Consider the following 20,580-nt stretch of genomic DNA (forward strand, 5'->3'; position numbering starts at 1 on the left):
ATCATAATAATATGTATTAAAAATTTTAATTATGAATTTAATTTTATAATTTCACAGAAATATTTATAACTAATATATAGGCATTGATTCTAATTAAAATAGAATTTTGAAAAAATATTGTACTTCAATAATTGTGTCTTCCGGCAGATCAGTGCAGTGTACAGCATTTTCAACTTTGTTTACACCATATTTTGAGCGCAACTTATCAGGACGTAGCATTTTTCCAATTTCCTGTAAATATGTATAATAAAATATATTAATTACTATCGCTTCATAGGAAAATTAAAAAATAATTCGGTATAAATATTTATAGCCAATAAGTTACCAATGTTAAGGTATTGCTAGTTCTAAGACTAAACATAGTACGCCATATTTAGTCTTAGAAGTGAGAAAAAGTTTAATGGGTTGGAGTACAAAAAGGTAGTGGGATTGGCACGTATGATAAGGAGGATGAGAATGTGGATTATGAGTCTAGATAAAAGAATATACTTGAACCACAAATAAATTCGTGTATACAGTACATTTCGGCAGATGGACAACGTTATGAAAAGTAGAGCTGCTATAGGGACTAGGTACATGTAAGGGACTAATTCATTATAAGTTACAATTTAACACATGGCTATAGTGTTTTGGAGAGAAAAATTTTGTGCGAAATTTTTGGCACCACATGAAACAAACGGAGATTCCTGTAACTCTACAATTAGAAACTGAACGCAATATATCTTGAAGTCAAAAAAAAAAAATAGTTAGGTAAACTTCTATAGACTGAGCTTTCCATAGAAACCATGAGGTGCCCAATTGGATGCCAACGGCTCAGAATTGTTATCGGTAGAGAAATTAATTAAAGGAGACTAAAAGGTAACACCGATTATAGTGCCGATGATTATAATAATGATACCCTAAACTTAGTTGGGTCATAACTGTTCTTGCTATTGTTGTAGTAGTAACCCGCTGAGATATGAAAGCAGATAACATGAAAGCATATACAAGACGATTACATGGGTGAGTACTAGTTGGGGATAATGGAGGGGGAATGCGGATAAAATGAAATAGGCGGTCGAGATTTAATTGAACAATAACCTGGCGTCAGACGGAAAAACCTAACCAAAGGTCAATTGGACGGAGGTTTGTGTTAGGACAGAACTGTTCTTGCTGCTATGGACTAATTATAAACACTGGTTAGTTTTCTTACCGGATCTACAGGTCCACATAAACTTCGGAAGTCTTGATGACAATTTTTTTCTGGATTAGCAGAAACAAGTTCTAGAACCATACAATTGCCACTGGATAATTGATGCACCATTTGCTGCAATACAAAATAATTTAAATATAATAAATAAATAAAAAATATATTTATAAACGATTTTAGTAATTTAAAAAAAAGTTATATATACAGTTAATTTTTATTATACTCCTTGAGTTAGTCTTTAAGTATATGAAAATTGATAAATTTATAGTAGCGAAGTGTCAATTTGTTTTTTTGTGGAAATATTTTTATATGGTTCACCAATATGAATTACCCACTGATTAAAAATACGAGTATATAAGTTCTACAATTAATACAAATACCAATGCTGATACTATTAATACTACTTTTAATATTATATTTTTAAAAATTTACAACAGTCTTACAATATATTCGGATGAAACGCCTCGGTAAACTTCGTAGAATTCTTCGCAATATAAGCGTTCCAATAACATAATACGGAACCCAGTTATGTTGAAGCCATTGTCCAAAATCTCCTGAAGAATTTCACCATGTTGCCCTGCATTAAAATAAAAATATAAATAAATAAATAAATAATTCAATAAACGGATATTAGTTTTAAAAGTATTTGTTTCTTTATAAAGAATTTTTTTTATCAGAAGTGCTAATCATTTGGTTAGCAAATAATGCTTATACATAAACATGATACATCTATTTAACTGTATTATATTATATTACAAATATTAAATAATATCAGATCAGTTCAGCGTAGTACTGAAATAAAAAAAATTATTTTTAATTAGAAAGTAACTAGGTAATCACAATATCAGTATGTTTACACTATCACAATTAACTTGGAAATTGAGCAAAAATTGTGCTGTTTTTTTTATAAAATCTATACAAAAACAAACTAATGATTTAGAGAATTGTAAGTGCTATTATTTATGTTGAAAAAAAATTATTTACAGAGAACAATATTATGGATTTATCACAATACAAATTAGTGGAAATGTTCGATGATAAGATGATGATGATGCATTTTTATTATTAAGCACATTCATCACATATTAAATTTTTACTAAAAATTTTACGAATAATAAGGAAAAATATATTTAATTATTCAGTTTATGTGACAGGTATGAGATTGACAATTGAGAACCCCTTAACGAAAGAACCGCTTTATTCGAAAGACGTAATGCTATTTGTTCTTTTAGAATCTATAATAAAACAAAATATATTTTAAGAAGTATATTGTATTCTAATTATATTACGATGGAAAGTTATCACTATACTGTGAATATTCCGTACACAAAAACTTCACATTCAATATTCCATTCATAAACTGTACCACAAATTTGAGTTGAAATAGACTGGTTGATTATGGGGCTAATGACTAATGAATTTATTAATAATTATATGTATGTAATTTATAGAGTTTTCGATTTTTAATTAACAGTTTCACAAATATCTTAACTTAATATTTACTTTCCAACTTTTTCTGAGAAGGATTTTAAATACATTTACAATACATTATAAAGTTCAATTTAAATTAGTTTAAAACTAGCATTTATTGTATAATAAAAAATATTTGAAAAGGGATTTTAAAAATCAATAATAATTATAAAAACTATATATTACCTGTCTTAAGAATGTGAGGTTTAATGATTGCAAGAGTTGAGTTTTCCAATTTGCAGGCTGGAGTTATAATACCACGGGCTTTTTCCCCAAACAAAAACTCGCCGTGCTGTAAAATTATGTTTTCATTTCATTATGTTTTCTGCATCAATATTAAACTTTTTATATTTTTCAAATAATGTAGTGCTGTCGTTACATTTCAAATTATAATTTTTTATTTTTACTTTATTATATGGTCTTATAATCCTAGTATTTTTTTAAGGAAAACATAATTCATTTCGCAACTTACACGTACGACTTCATCAATAGATCGTGAACAATATATACCAGTACGAATTATATCATCTTTCATTACTTCATATAGACTGTTAGGCATATGTGTGAAGTTTGTTTCGACTTTTTCCCCCAAACAGTATCTAAGTTTTTCCATACCATTCTCACACATTAATTCCAAGCAGATTGATGGACCACTTAGTAATTGGTTCATTAACACCCTTTAAATTAAACGAATAAATTAAGTAAATTTATCACTCATTATTTATATTTATTTAACATTAGGTTAAATGTTAAAAATACTCACGATGTTTGCGAATCACCCTTTTTTATATTACCAAAGAATAATCTTACTTGATCGGCAGTAAATTGCAGCATTAGTCCACGATTGAGCACAAATCGAGAATTAACAAGTGCACATATGATATTGCCCAATTGATGCATTACAGTACTTTTCAAGATAACAAATGCCCTTAAATTATGATTAACATAAAAATGACATTTCTTTTTTAAATTGTATAGCATTATTTTATATACTTTTCACGTTGTTTGTATTGGACACTTTTTGTTAAACCATCTCCATAATCAACAATGTCAAATTGACGTCCGAACACATTTACTTTGGAACCAATGAAGAAATCTCGCTCAGATAATTGTGGCATTTTTAAACGGCGCAAAAATAATTTTTTTGTGCGTAGATCAATCTTTTAATGGTAATAAAAATAATTATATATACTGAATAAAATACATAAATATGCAATTACTTACAATTTCCAATGATTTGTCAGCTGGGAAAAATGAAATAACATAGGTCTTAGTTATAGCAGCCTCCTCTTGATACCACTCGGCAGTAAAAGACATCCGATGTAATGGCTGTAAATTAGAAAAGAAAAATATTAAATTACCTTAAATCACATAACATAAGAAACATAATGATTTTATTAAATGATACTTTGAGAGTATGTAAATTTATTTTATTATTATTTTTCGTATTGCTCCGCCGTTATGACAAACTTCAATAGGAATAATGACAGGCAGGCACTTGTCATTATAGTTGCTATAGAGGCAAGTTGCACTTGATCGGCTAAAAAGCTATGTAGATTTGGACGTTTCGCCAATGATGAACAGCACTTCATCTTTGTAAGCATATGTCTGCAATCCTGGAACAGTAGTTCTGCGAACCTGGCAATGTTTTGAGCCTGAAACCTGACTATTATCTGGTTTGATTGCTTGTTGTTATTATATTTGCAAACTTTTTACATTTAAGTGTGGTCTTCACATCCAATATTTACTTGAGGAATAAACTTGAAGATGTTCTCACTGAATATAACTAATAATAAATATTTTCTGGACACAACACTCATTGCACAGATACACATTGTTGTTGCAAAATTATTATCAATAATTATATACTTATCATGATGTATTATAATAAGATAGATGACACCTTTAAAATTTATTTAAGTACTATTTAACATACCTGATCCATAAAAACTGAACCACCTGCCATTTTATATCCAAAATCGTAATAACTTTAATATAACATGAAAATTAAATACTGCGCCAAATTGTTTACAATTTTTTTATATGTATTTGTTTTGACAGACAAATTTTCTGTTGTCATGGAAAATACACAGTAAAAAATATTCTTACACATTAATTAAAAATTATTATTCAAATTAAATAGATTTATATGGTTGCTATAAAAATATATAAGTTTAAAAAACTATTTGAATAAAATAAAACTTATAATAACTTTAGATATATTTTCATAATTAAAAATAAAATCTAATAAATTTTATTAAAGACAGTTGTAAAAGATACATTGGAATAGCTTGAAAAAAAAAATACAATTAAAATTTAATAATACCTGAATATATAATTATTATTTGTAAAATTAAAAAAATTGTTGCAAATGATTTGATATTATAATTATAGAAAAATTCGGATCTACATACGGAAACTAACCTTGTTGTGGACTAGGACGTAGTACGGTCTCTCATAAAAATAAAGTAGAACCAGAATAAAAAGGATTTCTGGGATAATATACTAGGATTAAAACAATCCAAATCACTTATTGGTATCTATAACAATAAGAGATACCAGGATTGTATGAACCTATCAAAAGAAAAACTTAGAACCATCACAGAAATCCTAACAGGGCACTGAAAACTAAAACACCACCTTACAAGACTGGATTTACTTATGGATGCAAACTGGAGATTCTGTGAAGAGAATGAGGAGTCGGCCACACATGTGCTGTTAAAATGCCATGCGCCAACGCACATACGAAATAGGATCCTAGGAATGTATATTCTTACGGAAGAGGCAATAAAACTCCGTAAAGTAGTTTCAGTGGCGGAGCTAGACCAACTCTACACGTCGGCGATATCAGAATTGCGAGGCCCCCTTTATAACCCAGTCGTATAAGTAAATAAGTTACATTCACTAATGCGACAAAGCATGATTGAAAGTTTTATTGCTTATCAAATTAAAATAAACGCAAATTAAAATAAATGAATTTTCCTACTTTTAGCCTCACTCAATTTTTTTTTTAAATTATATCATAATTTGCGCCAGCTGCTATTTTTGCTTCAGTTTATAGAATTTCTAATGGAGATAGTCTCTCTTGGATCATCATACTTTTCTAGTACGTCTTAATCAATTTTAACTTTGTTTCTTTCTTTCCGTCGAAGCTATACTGACTGGAACTGTGAACATGGATCTGATTACTATATGAACATTCGGGAATACTTCGAATATGGTTAATGCCATTAATAAACCAAAATGTTCGAAATATTTATTAAGTGCTTAGAATCCACAGTCGGTAACTTTTTGCGAAGCCCCTGCGGGCGCGAGACCATCGGCGGTCGCCGACATCGCTGATGCCTAGCGGCGCCACTGAGTAGGTTCTATACTACTTTTTATTGACGCAACAGGACTTAGAGACCTACTCTATACCCAGAGGGGAACACAATAGACCCGACGGTCACAGTGCCACATCCCCTAATATTAATAATAATAATACGAGAATTAGCAATTAACTTAGAAACTAAGTACCAGGCACTATAAACATCAGATCCATTTCACACTATGGTAGGCCATAGTTTAATGCATAGTATAAATCGATACTTTCATGGTTTCATCGGGCTGTTAGTAGTTTTTTTTTTTTTTGTATCGATTGTCAACTTAGTTTGTTAACCATAACTTGAACAAATTTTATATCGGGAAATTTTTTTTTTATTTTTAGCTGTTGTAACAAGTTGCGCTTAACTTTACCGGTGCTGGCGATTATTACATGATCCCCTCCTCTCTTACCCAAAGCATCGCACATTCTCATCCCAACTCAAGTATTTCACTTGTAATTCTTACATGTTATCTTCTTTCATATCTCGGCGGCGTATAACAGCAACAACTACCATATGATCGACTTGGACAGTTTCAAGAAATTGATCCATCCTATTGTCTTTTTTCAATTTGGAAAATTTAAACTACAGATTCATTTACCATTGTCATTTTTTTTTAAGTAAAATATTATACAAGCATTTTACGGGAATTAGGGAAAAATAAAAATCAATAGCTGAAAGATTAATCGCTAGGTCTTTACCTAGGAGGACAAACTCAGTCATTAACAACTTTTCTTTATATTCTCAAAAGTTTTCGTTCGTACATCGATAATAAGAAATCAATTCAAGTATGTACTGATTGAACATTGTGGAAAGAGTTATATCTTATTTTTCACTATTGAAATAGACAACTTACTCCACATCTGTAATCTAGAAATCGGTCAAGTGCTTACGTTTATCACTATATGTAGTTGGCTGAGAAATCCCCCACCCGAAAAATATGAAGAGTGTGATATCAAATAGTTAATGACGGACAGCCAAATTGGTTCACTTTACTTGGTCCTTTGTAATAACATAAAGAACTTGAAAAAAAGATTATTTCACAAGAAGTTGCTGTTCTTTTAAGTCTATATGGGCTCCGATTTTAATATTTAAAATATGAGGAAGATCAAATAAACCGTCCCACGCGTTTGAGTGCTTCAGAAATTGTATACATAAAACCTATACATATATCCCATGATTTTAGAAAATCGTGTCGTAAAATAATATATAAAAGGATTTCTAATATTTAATTTAAGTAAATAAAACTCTAAAGCAGTTTTGATTGATACACAATTTAGAAATATAAGAAATTGAAAACAGTATAATTCAATGTTTTTTCTCTTTTGATATATTGTTTGGTTTCCACTTGTATTACAAATCTAAATAAGGTTAATCTAAGGTTTAAGTTGTTACGAATCTAATATTGTTAAGCGTTTTTATTATCTCAAGTAACATTGTACATATATAAATATATACGATTTTAAAATGATTCTTTGCCAAAAAAAACTTAATATTTTAAATGTATTAAAAAAAATCTATTTCTTTACACAATTGCATTTCTTTATATATATATATATATATATACGAATTTTTGTTTTCAAGTAAACCTAAAATCGCACGCGATTTTATTTAACAAAATTGTTAGTTTTATAATTGTTGTTTACAGCATAGGCATGTGTATGTAATGGTTTACAATTTTGTAAATTGTTGCTTTAAGTTTAAATTTATGATTTTATTTAAAGAAATATTTTTGAATAATTATTTAGTTTATGTGTAAAATATAAATACAGTTTAACAATGTGTTAAACTAAACTTTTTTGTCAGTAGCTCCCTCTTCCTTCTCATCATCGTCTTCGTCATTCTGAGATAAGCTGGGAATATTGTCATCAGAATCTTCTTCGTCCATATCAAAATTATTTAATGCATTCATTTTGTTTGACCAATCATCTCCTTGGAGAAAATCAAAGTTTGAATCAGGAGCTTGGCCGTCACCATCTTCATCATCTGATTCATTCTTCCACTTAGCGAAATTGGCTTTCAAGAAGTGCAATTTCGTTTTATCAGTGGTAAGACTTGGCCAATAGCTACCACTATTTTTCTACAAAAAAACAAAAAAAAAAAAAAATAAGAGAATCGAAAAATGAAATTGTTAGTCATAAAAAAATTTTAAATAATAATGTAATGTAGTAAATTTTTATTTAAAAAAGGCCACTAAACAATAACAAATCACATTCTAAAATAATAGCTAAAACTGATTTTACAATATATTTTCTTTTGCAACTGTTTTTACTATAACTTACACTTACAATAAGTGAATTCACATGGGAAATATTTATTTTAACATAATTTTTATATTTAATCATTTACCTTATAAATAGTATATTCAACGCATCTACCAATATTTTTACTTGTAACCCGCTCTGGATCTATTGGATGCAACAAATTAAGTACGACATCGTACTTCTTACTAGCATCCAAAACATTGACACCTTTAAATTGAAAACTGGTCTCAGTAACCCTGTAAAGAATAGACACGTATAGATGCCACCGAATAATATACCAATCAATATAATGCGTAAATTACTTACTTTTGTTCTATGTCCTTGCATTCAACTTCTATGACAATGTAGAGCAGATCATGACGCTGAGCCCAGGAAACTGGTGGTGGAATTGTTCTACATAAAAGATATATAAAAAATTATTTTTATACATATATTATGTGCACTTAAAAATTATAGTAGATATAAAAAATATATTATATGTAGTCCCTTCTTTGCGTGATATGTTAGGTTATACCGGCGCTCCAAAGGTGATCGACTTAGCCCTATAGACCCATTGTTCTACCGTATTATTAAAAACCCAAGGGTTAAAACCATGATCGTCAAAAATCCCGAGAATTTATTTTTTTTTTGATTTTTAAAAAAAAGTAGAATTACAGAAGTTATAGTGAAATAAAATAGACAGAAATAAAATTTTCAAAAATTAGTGATTTGAATTTTAATTTTTGTTCTTATTTTTAGTAAAAAGACTAAAAAGACTCTTATAGTGATTATCAGCTTTAGCATCATTTGTTTTCAAATATAAATTCGGATTTTAAATGAGTCATTCTTGGAAGGCTGAAGAAGAATTTCTTCCACAGAGCCCTCATCATCACTTTCCGTTGCGCTTAGAATTGGATCCACTAATTCAGAGTTATAATGCTCATCAATATCGTCGTCTATTAGAAAGTTTGATGTACAAATTTCATTGTCAAGCTCAATATAATCGTTAGGAGTAGTATTGGAAGTTATTTTATTCACTTTAAACCACGCTGCCAGCGACTGGCATTTACACAAAGAAGCAACATAAGAAAGGAAAAATTAAAGATTTAGTTTGGAAAAAGGGTTCTCTCATATTTCTATTGGCATGTGACAATATTTTTATTCGATTTATGGAAGCAAAATTGTATGTAATTTGCTCTCTAAAACCCTGTTGCACCCTTTTTAGTTCGAGATATAGTAAATTGGTGTTATAGAAAATTGACTCTATATACAAATGGTATAGTAAAAATGATATACTAAAAATTAATAGTTACATATAAATAAAATAACAATTAGTTTTAACTAATTTAATTAATTTTGCTTAGAAAGTTTAATAACTTTTTAAACAAAAGTTATTTTAAGGCCTGAACACAAAATTTAAAAATATTATGTACTTTAAATATAAGTAAAATAAAATACATCATTTCTTTTTATATTTTTAATATATATCATTTGAGCTTATAAAAAAATCATCAGTTATTAGTAATCTTACTTTTTAGTAAGGAATATATTACAATGACTTCACAACGCCCATATAACTTTATAATTTGTAATAAACAGCACTAGTTGCTATGGCTTTCTGTTAGTACCGATAATATATATACGAGTTTCATAAAAATTTAACAATATCTTTTTACTATAAGTTTATAACATTATTTGAATAATTTAAAACCATAATAGTTCAGAAACAGTGAGTTCGTCGAGTGCCAGCTACAGCAAAAGTAGTATTTTCCATTTGCTTGTTATAAATTGTTTATATAAAAAATATGTACGGAGCGGCAACCTGTCCCTGTTTAGACAGAATAAAAAGCTTTGCATATAAAAATACAAATTATGCATTTAAGGTGAATAGTTCGATATATTTAACATAAAATCACATAAACCAAATTAATATTAAAAAAAATTAACTTAACCTTTGATAAGTTGCAAGCTGGCCAATTAATTAAAAGAGAAAATGTGTGATATTTAAAGCAGTCATAGTTTTAATTTAACACTTCTTTAAACAAAATTATTAATGAAGGATTTTATTATTTGGCGCAATAAAGTTAAACGCAAAACAAAGCGGTGCTGCTAAAAATACCAAAAAGTCAGAAATTACCTGCAACATAACCTCAATATTTAGCGATTTTACTAGAAGCAAATGTCGCATAGTACAATGTGACGGTTGCATTGAACTCAAATTACAATTAAACAATCAATGAATTTACAATATTTGTGTTTTTTTCTTGTAAAAGCAAACATATATATATATTAATTATTACAATTTATCAATTAAACAAAAATATGGACGCTAATAATAAGCACGCTTTAATGCACCGCCCGGGTTTCAATTGCATTTATAAGATTTGATGTTGTAACTTAACACTTACCCAGATGCAGAAGTCATTTTAAAATAACTTAATTAGTTGCTTTAGTACAATATTCACAAAAGTTAAATAGTTTATTTTATTTATAAGGTGTAAAACGAGCCGCAACCAGAAACAAGCTTCCCGTAGCAAACGAACAACGAATGAAATGAACTCTCTTGCGACATTACCAGTGCAATTTATAACATAATTGCCAGGCTAAAATTACAATAGTTTATATGATATAGTGGTGCCACCTTATGACAAAAAGTTATATATAAAATGAAGAGAAAAGTCATAAAATTATAATATTCAGAAAAATAATACTATGTTCAGACACACCTTAATTTCGCAAAATCTTAATTTCGTCTTCGTTTAGCGAAATTAAGTTTTTCCCATATAAAATTCGGTTTCAAAATTATAACGAAATCAAGGAAAATGGTCTTTATTTCGTTGAAACGATGGTTGAAATTAAAGGAAATTTCAAATGCAACTATGCGAAAAATAAATTTTAAGCAAAACTTGAGTTCAGACAGACTTTAAGACAGACAACCAAATTTTTTTAATTTCGTAAAAATAAAATCAAGTTAATTTCGAAAGTGTTCATACGGTCCTAAATTAAGGAAATCATTTGTTTTTTGGTAACAAATCGAATGTTAAAAATTACATGATCCAAACACCATTTGTAACTGGGAAATTTATAAGTTGACTATTATAACAATAACATACTGAACGCCACAGTATTTTTATTAGCTTTAGTGGATTACATGTATGTGAATTATTATTTTTCACTCAATTTTAAATATATAACAGTTACAGTTTTTTTTCTTATTCAAATTTATAAATTTGTGTTACTTTCAAAATATTTTCCCGTTTTATTTATTTTCCCGTTTCGTTTAGTGTAATTTTAATTTTCGATTGGTAAATCTCGGGTAAAATGTATAACACTTGAAATTAACTTACTACACTCTAGATATTTTGCTGGAGCAGAAAGATTATAGCACATTCATATAGTTTTATTTAGAGGGTTTTGCTCATTATAACCAATAATAGGAATTTATTATCAATAAATCAGATTATTTAAGGTGAAAAATGTCGAATACAATCCTTAAAAATAAATTTCTCACAAGAAAATTACCAAAATTTAATATGTTTCTTATGTTTTATATGCAAAATGTAAACTAACTATAGCTGAGTACTAAACAAAGGCACTGCGACAGTATTTAATAAAATTTTGTTTTGATTAATTGAAGATGTAATTTACATAATATATGTATATATATGATTCAATATTTCAATTCTATATTTAATATTTTTTGTGCCATATATTATTAGGTGAAGTTTATGAAAGTTTATAAAACTTCTATCAGCTGTATAAATGAGTTTATTATAATATGAACGTTTCTTAATTAACATAAATGAATAAGAGCCTAAATGAAACAGTTCGATGAAACAGTAATTGAGTGTGTAATAGATTTTAAATATATATAATTATATATATAAAATGATTTAATATGTCAATGGTGTGATTGTGGTTTTTGTAATTACACCTTTATGTTAATATTAAACAATGAATTAAGTTTCGATGTTTTTATATATTATATATTTAAACAATACATATATTATATATTTATATATTTAATTTTTTGTTTGATATATTATGGAATTAAATTTTCTAAATCAACAGAAGTTTTCTTTCAAAGAACTTCTGACACAAAAAACCGCTTTCATATGCAATTAGTAACTTATGTCAATAGTAACGATATTATCTTGAAGTTACTTAAGCAATTCACTAAGTAAGCTGGGGAAACATGACATGAATTTCTATTGAATTTGTATTTACCAATTAAAAACGCCATATATATCTGTGCTGTAATAAAACTTTAAAACTTGAAATTCTTGTGAATCGAAGTAGGTTTGATTATGTTATTAATAAATATTTGTCATATTAATAATATTATTTAAGCATATAGCATATGATACAAATTCACGAGCAATTGATTTCCTTAAATTTCAGATGTAGATGTCGCATGGAATTTTTTTGACATTTGTTAAACAGCGAAATTTGTTAAGTGTCAAAAACATTTTTTCTAGTCAACTAATATTGCTCGCTGTTAAGGTTTGTGATTACTTAACCAATTTTATTGAATAAAGTGAATGATTAATACGATGTAATTTATTTCGTAGAAAAATGTTGCGTACTGCTGCTGGACAAATTGGCAATTTTCTCCGTGGTTCCATGGGACTTTCGGCCCGTGCTGCAACTATTGGTTCCGTGCGTGCTTCTCATTCTACAGAATCAGAGGAGGAATTTGATAAGCGTTATGAAGAGTTTTTCAACAAAGAAGATATTGATGGTTGGGAGATTCGCAAAGGCATGAATGATTTGCTTGGTATGGATCTTGTTCCTGATCCAAAAATTATTATCGCCGCACTGAAAGCTTGCCGTCGTGTCAACGACATTGCTTTGGCGATTAGGTGGATGGAAGGATGCAAGGACAAGTGCGGAGACAAGACTAAAGAAATTTACCCATACCTCTTGGAAAACATTCGCCCCACTCTTGCTGAGTTAGGTATACCTACAGTCGAAGAGATTGGATATGATAAGCCAGAACTGGCACTAAAATCTGTTTTTGATATGTAATCGCGTCTAACATTCTTAGTTGAGAAATAAAATATATGAATAAATATGTGCTGCATACTATAATAAATGTACGCTTTAAGATATCATATTCTGAAAACTTTAATATAGTTAATTCAAATAAATGAAATTATGTAATTCTTAGTAATTGACAGTGTTCATAAAATATTTTGAGGTTATGTATGAGAAAATGCAGAGCGAGCTCCAAGTGCAAAATAAATTTGGTTCCAAATGGTGTATATATAAAAAATTATATATAATTTGTTTGAACATCTCGTGCTTTTATTAAATGAATTGCAGCAATATATTTTTTTGTAATATAAGATATATATTTATTTACAATTATAATTAAATCCGTTGGTTGCAAGATATACAGACTTCAGTGCAAAGAATATTTTAGGGTATTCTTTGCTTAAGTAGTTATTTATTTAATTTTTTAAGCAATTCAGCTGCTTTCTCCAAATTTTCTTGCTTTTTAATGAAGCAATACCGCACGAAATTTTCTCCTAAGTTTTTATTTTGTTCACTGTAGAATGCACTGGGAGGAATTCCTTGTAATCCCATATTCTTTGTCATCCATTTTGTAAATTTGTAGTCTCGATATTTGTCTTTTTCCTCATTTATATTGATTTGTTTTTCTAAATAAATGAAAAATAAAATACCAACTTCTTTATATAACTTATTGATTGGAAAATACCTAAATTAGTCCAATCAGCTAACATAAAGTAACCACCCTCTGGTACTGTAGGCTTCATACCAGCATCCTGTAAGAATTTTGCCATAAAATCGCGTTTTACCTTTAATTCTTTTGGTAAACTACGAAAATAGCAATCCGGTGAATCAAGTCGTCCAAGTTCTACCTCAAAAGAACATGCTACCGCTTCTTGTATTGGTGTAGGACATGTATAAACCGAATTTTGATGTATCATTTGTAAGTTTGTTATTAAATTAGCTGGACCATATGCCCAGCCTATCTTCCAACCAGTTACAGAAAATGTCTTGCCAGCGGAACCAATTGTAATTGTACGCTCCCACATGCCAGGCAATGTACAGATACGTATGTGTTCAATATTGTCAAAAACCAACCATTCATAGACTTCATCCGAAATACAAAGTACATTCCATTTATGACATAAATCTGCAATTTTTTGCAACTCTTGCTTATTAAAAACTTTTCCAATGGGATTATGGGGTGTATTTAAAATGATCATTTTCGTCTTTTCATTGAAAATCTTCTCTAATTCAGTATCGTCTAACACCCAATCAGCAGAACTTATTGAACCTTCCGTTTTACATGGTTTCAAGGGTATAAAACGTGGTATTCCACCAGCCATTTTTACCATTGGTTCATAACAGTCGAAGAAAGGTTCTATTATAATGACTTCATCACCAACGTCCACGTGACCCATAATTGATGAATATAACGCTTCGTAGGCACCAGATGTTATAATAATTTCACTCAGGGGATTAATTTCTCGACCAACTAGTTTTGAATAAAGCTTGCCAAGATTTTGTACTAGACGCAAATGCCCCTAAAATGAATAAGTTTATAAAAGAGATATATTATTATTATTATTGAAATTTATATAATGGATTAAAATGCAAAAAGTTAATTATCAAAAATATATACATATGTACATTAGGTGACCAGAAGTCTCGTTTTTTATGGGACTGTCTAGTTTTTTAGTTTATTCTTTTATTGTCTCGGAAAGAGTTCAGAAATGTGCTGTGTTCTCTCTGTGCCCGAGCTGTATTTCCCCGGAAAAGAAAAAGCCAGTTCGATTCGTAATTTATATTTTGTGTGATTGTCGTGATAAGTCGAGTATTACCGAACAGTATGGTTTTGGATTATGTTGTCCTGTAACACATTTTTGTTTCATTTCCCATAAAAAAAAATATGGAGCCAATGCTCAGATAATTAGTAAAGAGGGATGAGGATTTGAAAATACCCCGTTTTAAAGTATATTTGGATTTGGACAAATTGAAATTGTTCAATTTTAATGTTGATTTGTTTATATGTATGTATATATAACTCGTAGTATTTCCGACCAGTGAAATACCATCATCGATATAAATTATAATAAATAATAAATATACTAAAAACCATGGGTACTCTCCCACTCACTTATCACTAAAAGTCCTCAAATTTAAAAACTTAGAAAAGAATTGTTATTGTTATTATTGTCTTGTCGTAGAAGTTATTTATAAATGATGGAATTAAGGCTCTTCAGTATACAATAAGAAATATTTTTTTTTTAAATTTTTTTGTCCTAAAGCCAAAAATTTATTATTGTGTTGCCTCAAGTGTCAATAATTCTATTGAATGATACGAAATACCATGCGACAAGTTTTTCAAATGGTGTAAAATCAATACATTTGCGACTCTGAGCCTGTAACGTTTATCTCGACATAAGTATTTAAATACTTGTGACAATACAACAGTTATAATCACTTAAAAATTTTTGTTTGTTTACAGTATTTAAATAATAATATATTATACTTAGTTTCGATAATGGCGACGTACTTTAAAATTATATAATTATTAATAAAAATACTATGTTCTAAGCATACTTAAGAATTAATGCATTTAGCTACCTAATTTTAGTTTTAGAAGTAAAATGTTAATTTCTCAGTAGATATCTTAATCATGAAATTTGTAATCGTCAAAAATCTCAAAATAGATTATTTCTAAAAATTTAAAATTTAAACATTAAATGCACTAAAACTATTTCGGAAAACTGAGAGGCTTACCAACACCACTCAGAATGGTTACAGACTCTTCGGGGAGGTATGCATATCTGAGGACAATTATTGCTTAGTCTGATGAAGTGATAAACAATAATCCAGTCAAGGCGTAGAGATGGGTTATGAAAAAACCTCGCAGTTAATGGAGAGAAAAAGTGCTCACACAAGTGCACTGACTCAACTAGTCTAAACTATAACAATAATTAAGTGCATATCATATTCATGGAAATATTCTAAAGTACATTTAGTACGTTTTCTAATTTGGTTTTATTTAATCTTATCTTAATCGATAGGGTCTAATAGTTTTATTTGTAATCTGCGTTTAATCTTATCCTAATTCATATAGATTTTGGTATTTATGAACTGTTTTTATTTAACTCACATATCCACGCGTATATTGTTGCATCATTGGATTTTCACTTTTGGCAATATCTGCTAAAGCGTCCATTACATAGCTTGGCGGTGCTTCATCTGGAAAGCCTTGTCCCAAATTTAATGGCTTGTACTGCATTGCCAATGCAATATACTCATTCCTGTATTGATATAATTATTATATTTTGCAAATTAATGTATAATATATATTATATATTGTACAAACCAGACACTAGGTGTACTGCCCTGTAAACGTTTTGGTAAACCAAATTTCTCCATTCCAGCCATGCAATTGGATTGTTGTCTTATAGATTGTTGTTTTGCTGCGCTCAGTATCAAATTCAGTAGGCTGCGATTGCTTTTAGAATACATCTATGGTAAGAAATAACTAAATCATTTAATTTAAATTTATTATTATTCTTGCATACAATAAGTTATATATTAACGCTTAAACTAATTAAAATATATCACAAAATTTTAAATGCAATAGTTAATTTCTACAATTTCTGCGTGACCAAAATGCGCAACAATAAATTGCATAACCTAAATAATATAGAATTATTTAAATAAATTTATGACAGAAGAACGAGAGGTAAGACGAGATTGAAAATAGTGCAACGTTGTCAATATGTTTAACATTTTTTCATTAAGATTTTTGATCATTTTTTGAATTATACCGATTTAAGATATAAAGACGTACTAATTTTAACAATATTCAAAATTTTTAAATGTTTACAAAATTATTAATTTGCATTTTTGTGACTTGGCAAAACCTGTTGATGGCGAAGCTAATATATTTATTTAATAATTAAAGCGCAGGCACATATATATTTTATAATGAATGCAATTTACATGAGTTTTTTTTTTGTATATTTCACATTTATATACACAGGATTATAATTAATTATTAAACAAAACAGATTGTTTACTTACGCACACACAAACAATTCGGTTAAAAAAAAAACAGCAAGTAATTTGAATTTTCCGACAAAAAATAAATGAGTAATCAGCTGGTTTTTACATTACTTTCAAAGAGTATGTTTAGTGAATGCTTATTTGTACATAACCTGTCAAAGAATAATTTATTAGAAAGAAAAATACGATTTTTTAACAAACTAATTTTTTAATTTTTTCACGACAAAAATTAATTTTTCATAGCAATTAATCAAAAATATTAAATCTATGTTATTTTATACGAAAAAAAACTTAATTTTTTTCATAATAGCCACTCCGTACAATTTCAACCATTCGTATCTACTTATGTTAGGTTTAGGATATTTGGTTTAAAGTGCTTAAAATGCGAATGGTAATTCCTTGGCTCAAGAAACAAAAAAGTTGAATTAGTGTTTAAAGTAATCTTAAGTCGTAATAAGAGTTATATATATGTGAATAAATATTCGTCAAGAGTAAGGGCCATGTTATGTAGAGCGTCTCGGGCACGGTAAAAAGGATTCTTTCGGGCTATGCCGAAAAAGCATTGACTAGTAACTAGCAAGAAAAAACTCATACAGGCTGTAATAATGTTAGTATATTATTATATTTTCTTATATTAATTGTGAACAGTACTTACCAAATTATACGCAATTTCTTAAAATCGGAAAGTAGCGATTTAAAAAATAGGCTGTGTTGCTTACTTTCATTTTTTTTCTCGAAAACGTGTTGAAACTAGAGTAATTTGCTGCTAAAAGGCAAATTCTGAAATTTATTACTTAAGAACACTGCTTTGCCTTAGTATCGAGGCACAAATATGTCGGCTCACATGACGGAATTTGATTCGACCTATTGTTTTTTATAATATGCATTGAAAACAACAACAATTTTACTTATGCCTTGCTCGAGATACTCTACATAACATGGCCCTAAAAGAAAAAATATATACTATCAAGTTTTGTAAAGCTCGAACAATGAACATGGAACTTTAGATTTAAGATCTGAATGAAAATCGGATGTTAAATTGGGCCAAGACATATATTTGCATATTTGAAGTTAATGCTTTAATAGGTTCGTAAAAATACGTTTAATAAGTTCGATATCATGTTGAGGCTAGTTGAGTCAGTGCATTTGAGCAGTTTTACTCTTTGTTAACAGCGAGGTTTCATCATAACCCCTCTATACGCCTTGATTGGATTATTGTTCATCACTTCATCAGACTAAGCAATAACTGACCTCACGTCCCCGAGGAGCTTGCAACCATTCTGAGATTCGAATGAAATCTATACAAAAATCTTCTAACAAGGTTTAATAAGTGTAAGTGTAAATGCAGTATTAGATTATAATATTTGAAATGCTGATATAGTTTTCTTTCAGCAAGTTTTCAATATTACAGGGTCGATAAGCCTTCTGAATTCAGCAGTTAGGCAAATTGTTTCAAGCGGTATTCATCTTGACCTTAAACGGTATTAGGTCCCGGTAAACCGAATATTTTAAGAAATTACCGGCTTAACAGTAACTGAGATACTTTAAGATACTACAAGAGACTTTAATAAGATGTCTTAGTATTACTTATATTGTTAAATTAAGTATAAATTTTTCGATAGACTTTTTTATGAAATTATAATTTTAATTGTAAATGTTTAACGTATTGATATAAGATCTGATTCGTAGCAATAAAAAGATATAGTAAAATACGTTTACTAATGCGAAGTCAAGATACTTCCATGCTGCTATTTGGAGCTTATGTTTTATCTTTGGTGTCATTAATTAGGTTTATTTTTAAAATATGGTGTTTATAATTTTCAAGAGACAAACATATTTACTGATCGATTAGCAATATTATCGAACTGAATGCATTATCTCACATAATATATTCGTATCGTCGCTTTTCCATGTTCATCCGTTTCTTTTTATAAGAGGTCTAAAAACAGAAATTGTATATAAGTACCTATAATATTTATTTCAATTCTTTAGTACTTATAGCATAATACAATAAAAATAATAAATGTAACAATTTACTTTTTAATTTTTATTGTAAAAAGTTTGTTAATATAATTACAATCATTAACAGTTTTAAAATATTTGAGGCTTTCTTCTATAATTTAAGAAGAATTGATTAAAATTAGTTACTAAATATAACATTTTTTTATTAAGTTCTTACAAATTAAATTTTAAATTATTGCGAAATATAATTATTAAATTTATTTAAAATAAAAAATTTATTAAAATAAAATATTTATTAAACATAAATAAGTTTTTGATCATATTTGTATTTATTTTGAATTTTGAATAAATTTTTTTCTGAACTGAATAATTTCCATAGTTTTTTTTTATCATAAATAAAGATTTTCTGTTCATTTTTGTTTTTTTTTTAAATGCTACAATAACTTAAATCACAGATCTTAACAGTTACTAATTTATTCAAAATGTTGATATGATTTTGTTTTTTCAATTAAATTTCATATACAAATAAATTAAGAATATACTCAGTTTGATATGTGAATAAAAATTGCGAAGAAGTTCATTTTACAAGGTACGGACCAAAGTAAATAAGACTTTTAAAAATAGGTATTTCTACAGAGGCCATCTCTTGACATAACATGCATTAATAAAATAGAGTATGCATAGAATTATTTATTTTTCTTGTCTCAAAAAGAAATTTGTAGTGAGGTCATACATTTGAACTTAAATGCATTGGGTCGGTAGATAATTTATTAATGCACTGCCAAAATTATACGATGTTTAAAAGAATAGAGTCTGAGTTATTGCGTTAGTTTTGTAATGGAATCTCAAATTAAAGATTTTGGTGGACCAACATTTTCATCAATATTTTTGTCATCACCGTTTTTAAATACGACTGTTCGTTGGGGGCATCAATTAAAACTTTTGAATACGGAGTTTTAAAAAAAACCACGAAGTTTTAAATAAAACTTTCAAGATTTTATAATAATTTTTTTTAAAAATAATTTAAACATACTCTCATTTCAGATGCAAGTCTGAGCATCAAATAATGATATTTGGTCAAATATCCATATATCATTGAAATAAATATTTCTGAGTCTAGTTTTCCAAAAAATAACTATTTTTAATAATTTATTTTACTTTGGTCTCCACCTTAAATAACTATATAAACTATTAATAACGTTCACACATATGTATATGTAAATGGTAAATGAAAAGGGGAATTTATTTATTATTATTTACAATATAATATATTCATTCGCATAATTCTGAAAACATG

At 28.4% G+C, this 20,580-nt stretch overlaps 4 protein-coding genes across 7 annotated transcripts; 1 reads left to right on the plus strand and 3 right to left on the minus strand.

Moving 5' to 3' along the window:
- Window positions 1–56: 56 nt before the first annotated feature.
- Window positions 57–4,760, minus strand: LOC119680850 (nucleoside diphosphate kinase 7). The gene is made up of 9 exons (XM_038093850.1): window positions 4,596–4,760; window positions 3,884–3,988; window positions 3,653–3,819; window positions 3,423–3,587; window positions 3,132–3,336; window positions 2,846–2,951; window positions 1,633–1,766; window positions 1,193–1,306; window positions 57–231 (listed from the first exon to the last, which is right to left on the minus strand). Exons 1-9 carry the CDS (start codon window positions 4,623–4,625, stop codon window positions 94–96), a joined length of 1,164 nt encoding a protein of 387 aa, XP_037949778.1. The 5' UTR covers window positions 4,626–4,760; the 3' UTR covers window positions 57–93.
- A 2,858-nt stretch (window positions 4,761–7,618) lies between these two features.
- On the minus strand, window positions 7,619–10,828 carry LOC119679944 (uncharacterized protein CG16817). The gene is made up of 4 exons (XM_038092540.1): window positions 10,673–10,828; window positions 8,592–8,678; window positions 8,371–8,521; window positions 7,619–8,101 (listed from the first exon to the last, which is right to left on the minus strand). The coding sequence occupies exons 1-4, from the start codon at window positions 10,687–10,689 to the stop codon at window positions 7,811–7,813; spliced, it is 546 nt and encodes a 181-aa protein (XP_037948468.1). The 5' UTR covers window positions 10,690–10,828; the 3' UTR covers window positions 7,619–7,810.
- A 1,800-nt stretch (window positions 10,829–12,628) lies between these two features.
- Window positions 12,629–13,419, plus strand: LOC119685746 (cytochrome c oxidase subunit 5A, mitochondrial). The gene is made up of 2 exons (XM_038100121.1): window positions 12,629–12,767; window positions 12,836–13,419. The coding sequence occupies exon 2, from the start codon at window positions 12,840–12,842 to the stop codon at window positions 13,290–13,292; it is 453 nt and encodes a 150-aa protein (XP_037956049.1). The 5' UTR covers window positions 12,629–12,767; window positions 12,836–12,839; the 3' UTR covers window positions 13,293–13,419.
- Window positions 13,420–13,576: 157 nt separating this feature from the next.
- LOC119685744 (kynurenine--oxoglutarate transaminase 3) lies at window positions 13,577–17,500 on the minus strand. Of its 4 annotated transcripts, none has more exons than XM_038100117.1 (5): window positions 17,340–17,500; window positions 16,633–16,778; window positions 16,417–16,567; window positions 13,987–14,821; window positions 13,577–13,927 (listed from the first exon to the last, which is right to left on the minus strand). In XM_038100117.1, the coding sequence occupies exons 2-5, from the start codon at window positions 16,776–16,778 to the stop codon at window positions 13,710–13,712; spliced, it is 1,350 nt and encodes a 449-aa protein (XP_037956045.1). In that variant the 5' UTR covers window positions 17,340–17,500; the 3' UTR covers window positions 13,577–13,709. The 4 variants fall into 4 exon arrangements, with proteins under 4 accessions (XP_037956045.1, XP_037956047.1, XP_037956044.1 ...); XM_038100119.1 differs by having other exon boundaries at window positions 16,633–16,794; XM_038100116.1 differs by lacking the exon at window positions 17,340–17,500 and adding an exon at window positions 17,143–17,187.
- Between the last annotated feature and the right edge of the window lie 3,080 nt (window positions 17,501–20,580).

The sequence above is a fragment of the Teleopsis dalmanni genome, chromosome 2 (assembly GCF_002237135.1).
Source record: "Teleopsis dalmanni isolate 2A chromosome 2, ASM223713v2, whole genome shotgun sequence".
In the NCBI taxonomy this organism is placed as follows: domain Eukaryota; kingdom Metazoa; phylum Arthropoda; class Insecta; order Diptera; family Diopsidae; genus Teleopsis; species Teleopsis dalmanni.

What these genes read in the sequence shown, in the direction of transcription:
- LOC119685746 (XM_038100121.1), top strand. Translation starts at nt 12,840, where the DNA reads ATGTTGCGTACTGCTGCTGGACAAATTGGCAATTTTCTCCGTGGTTCC.
- LOC119685744 (XM_038100116.1), bottom strand. An exon ending in GGCAGTACACCTAGTGTCTG is followed by an intron (nt 16,568 to 16,632) that starts GTTTGTACAATA and finishes ATATCAATACAG; the next exon opens with GAATGAGTATATTGCATTGG. An exon ending in AGCTGATTGGACTAATTTAG is followed by an intron (nt 13,928 to 13,986) that starts GTATTTTCCAAT and finishes TCATTTATTTAG; the next exon opens with AAAAACAAATCAATATAAAT.
- LOC119679944 (XM_038092540.1), bottom strand. An exon ending in TGCAAGGACATAGAACAAAA is followed by an intron (nt 8,522 to 8,591) that starts GTAAGTAATTTA and finishes TATTCTTTACAG; the next exon opens with GGTTACTGAGACCAGTTTTC. An exon ending in TTGAATATACTATTTATAAG is followed by an intron (nt 8,102 to 8,370) that starts GTAAATGATTAA and finishes GTTTTTTTGTAG; the next exon opens with AAAAATAGTGGTAGCTATTG.
- LOC119680850 (XM_038093850.1), bottom strand. Translation starts at nt 4,625, where the DNA reads ATGGCAGGTGGTTCAGTTTTTATGGATCAG. An exon ending in CTATTGATGAAGTCGTACGT is followed by an intron (nt 2,952 to 3,131) that starts GTAAGTTGCGAA and finishes ATAATTTTACAG; the next exon opens with CACGGCGAGTTTTTGTTTGG. An exon ending in GCGTTTCATCCGAATATATT is followed by an intron (nt 1,307 to 1,632) that starts GTAAGACTGTTG and finishes TTTGTATTGCAG; the next exon opens with CAAATGGTGCATCAATTATC.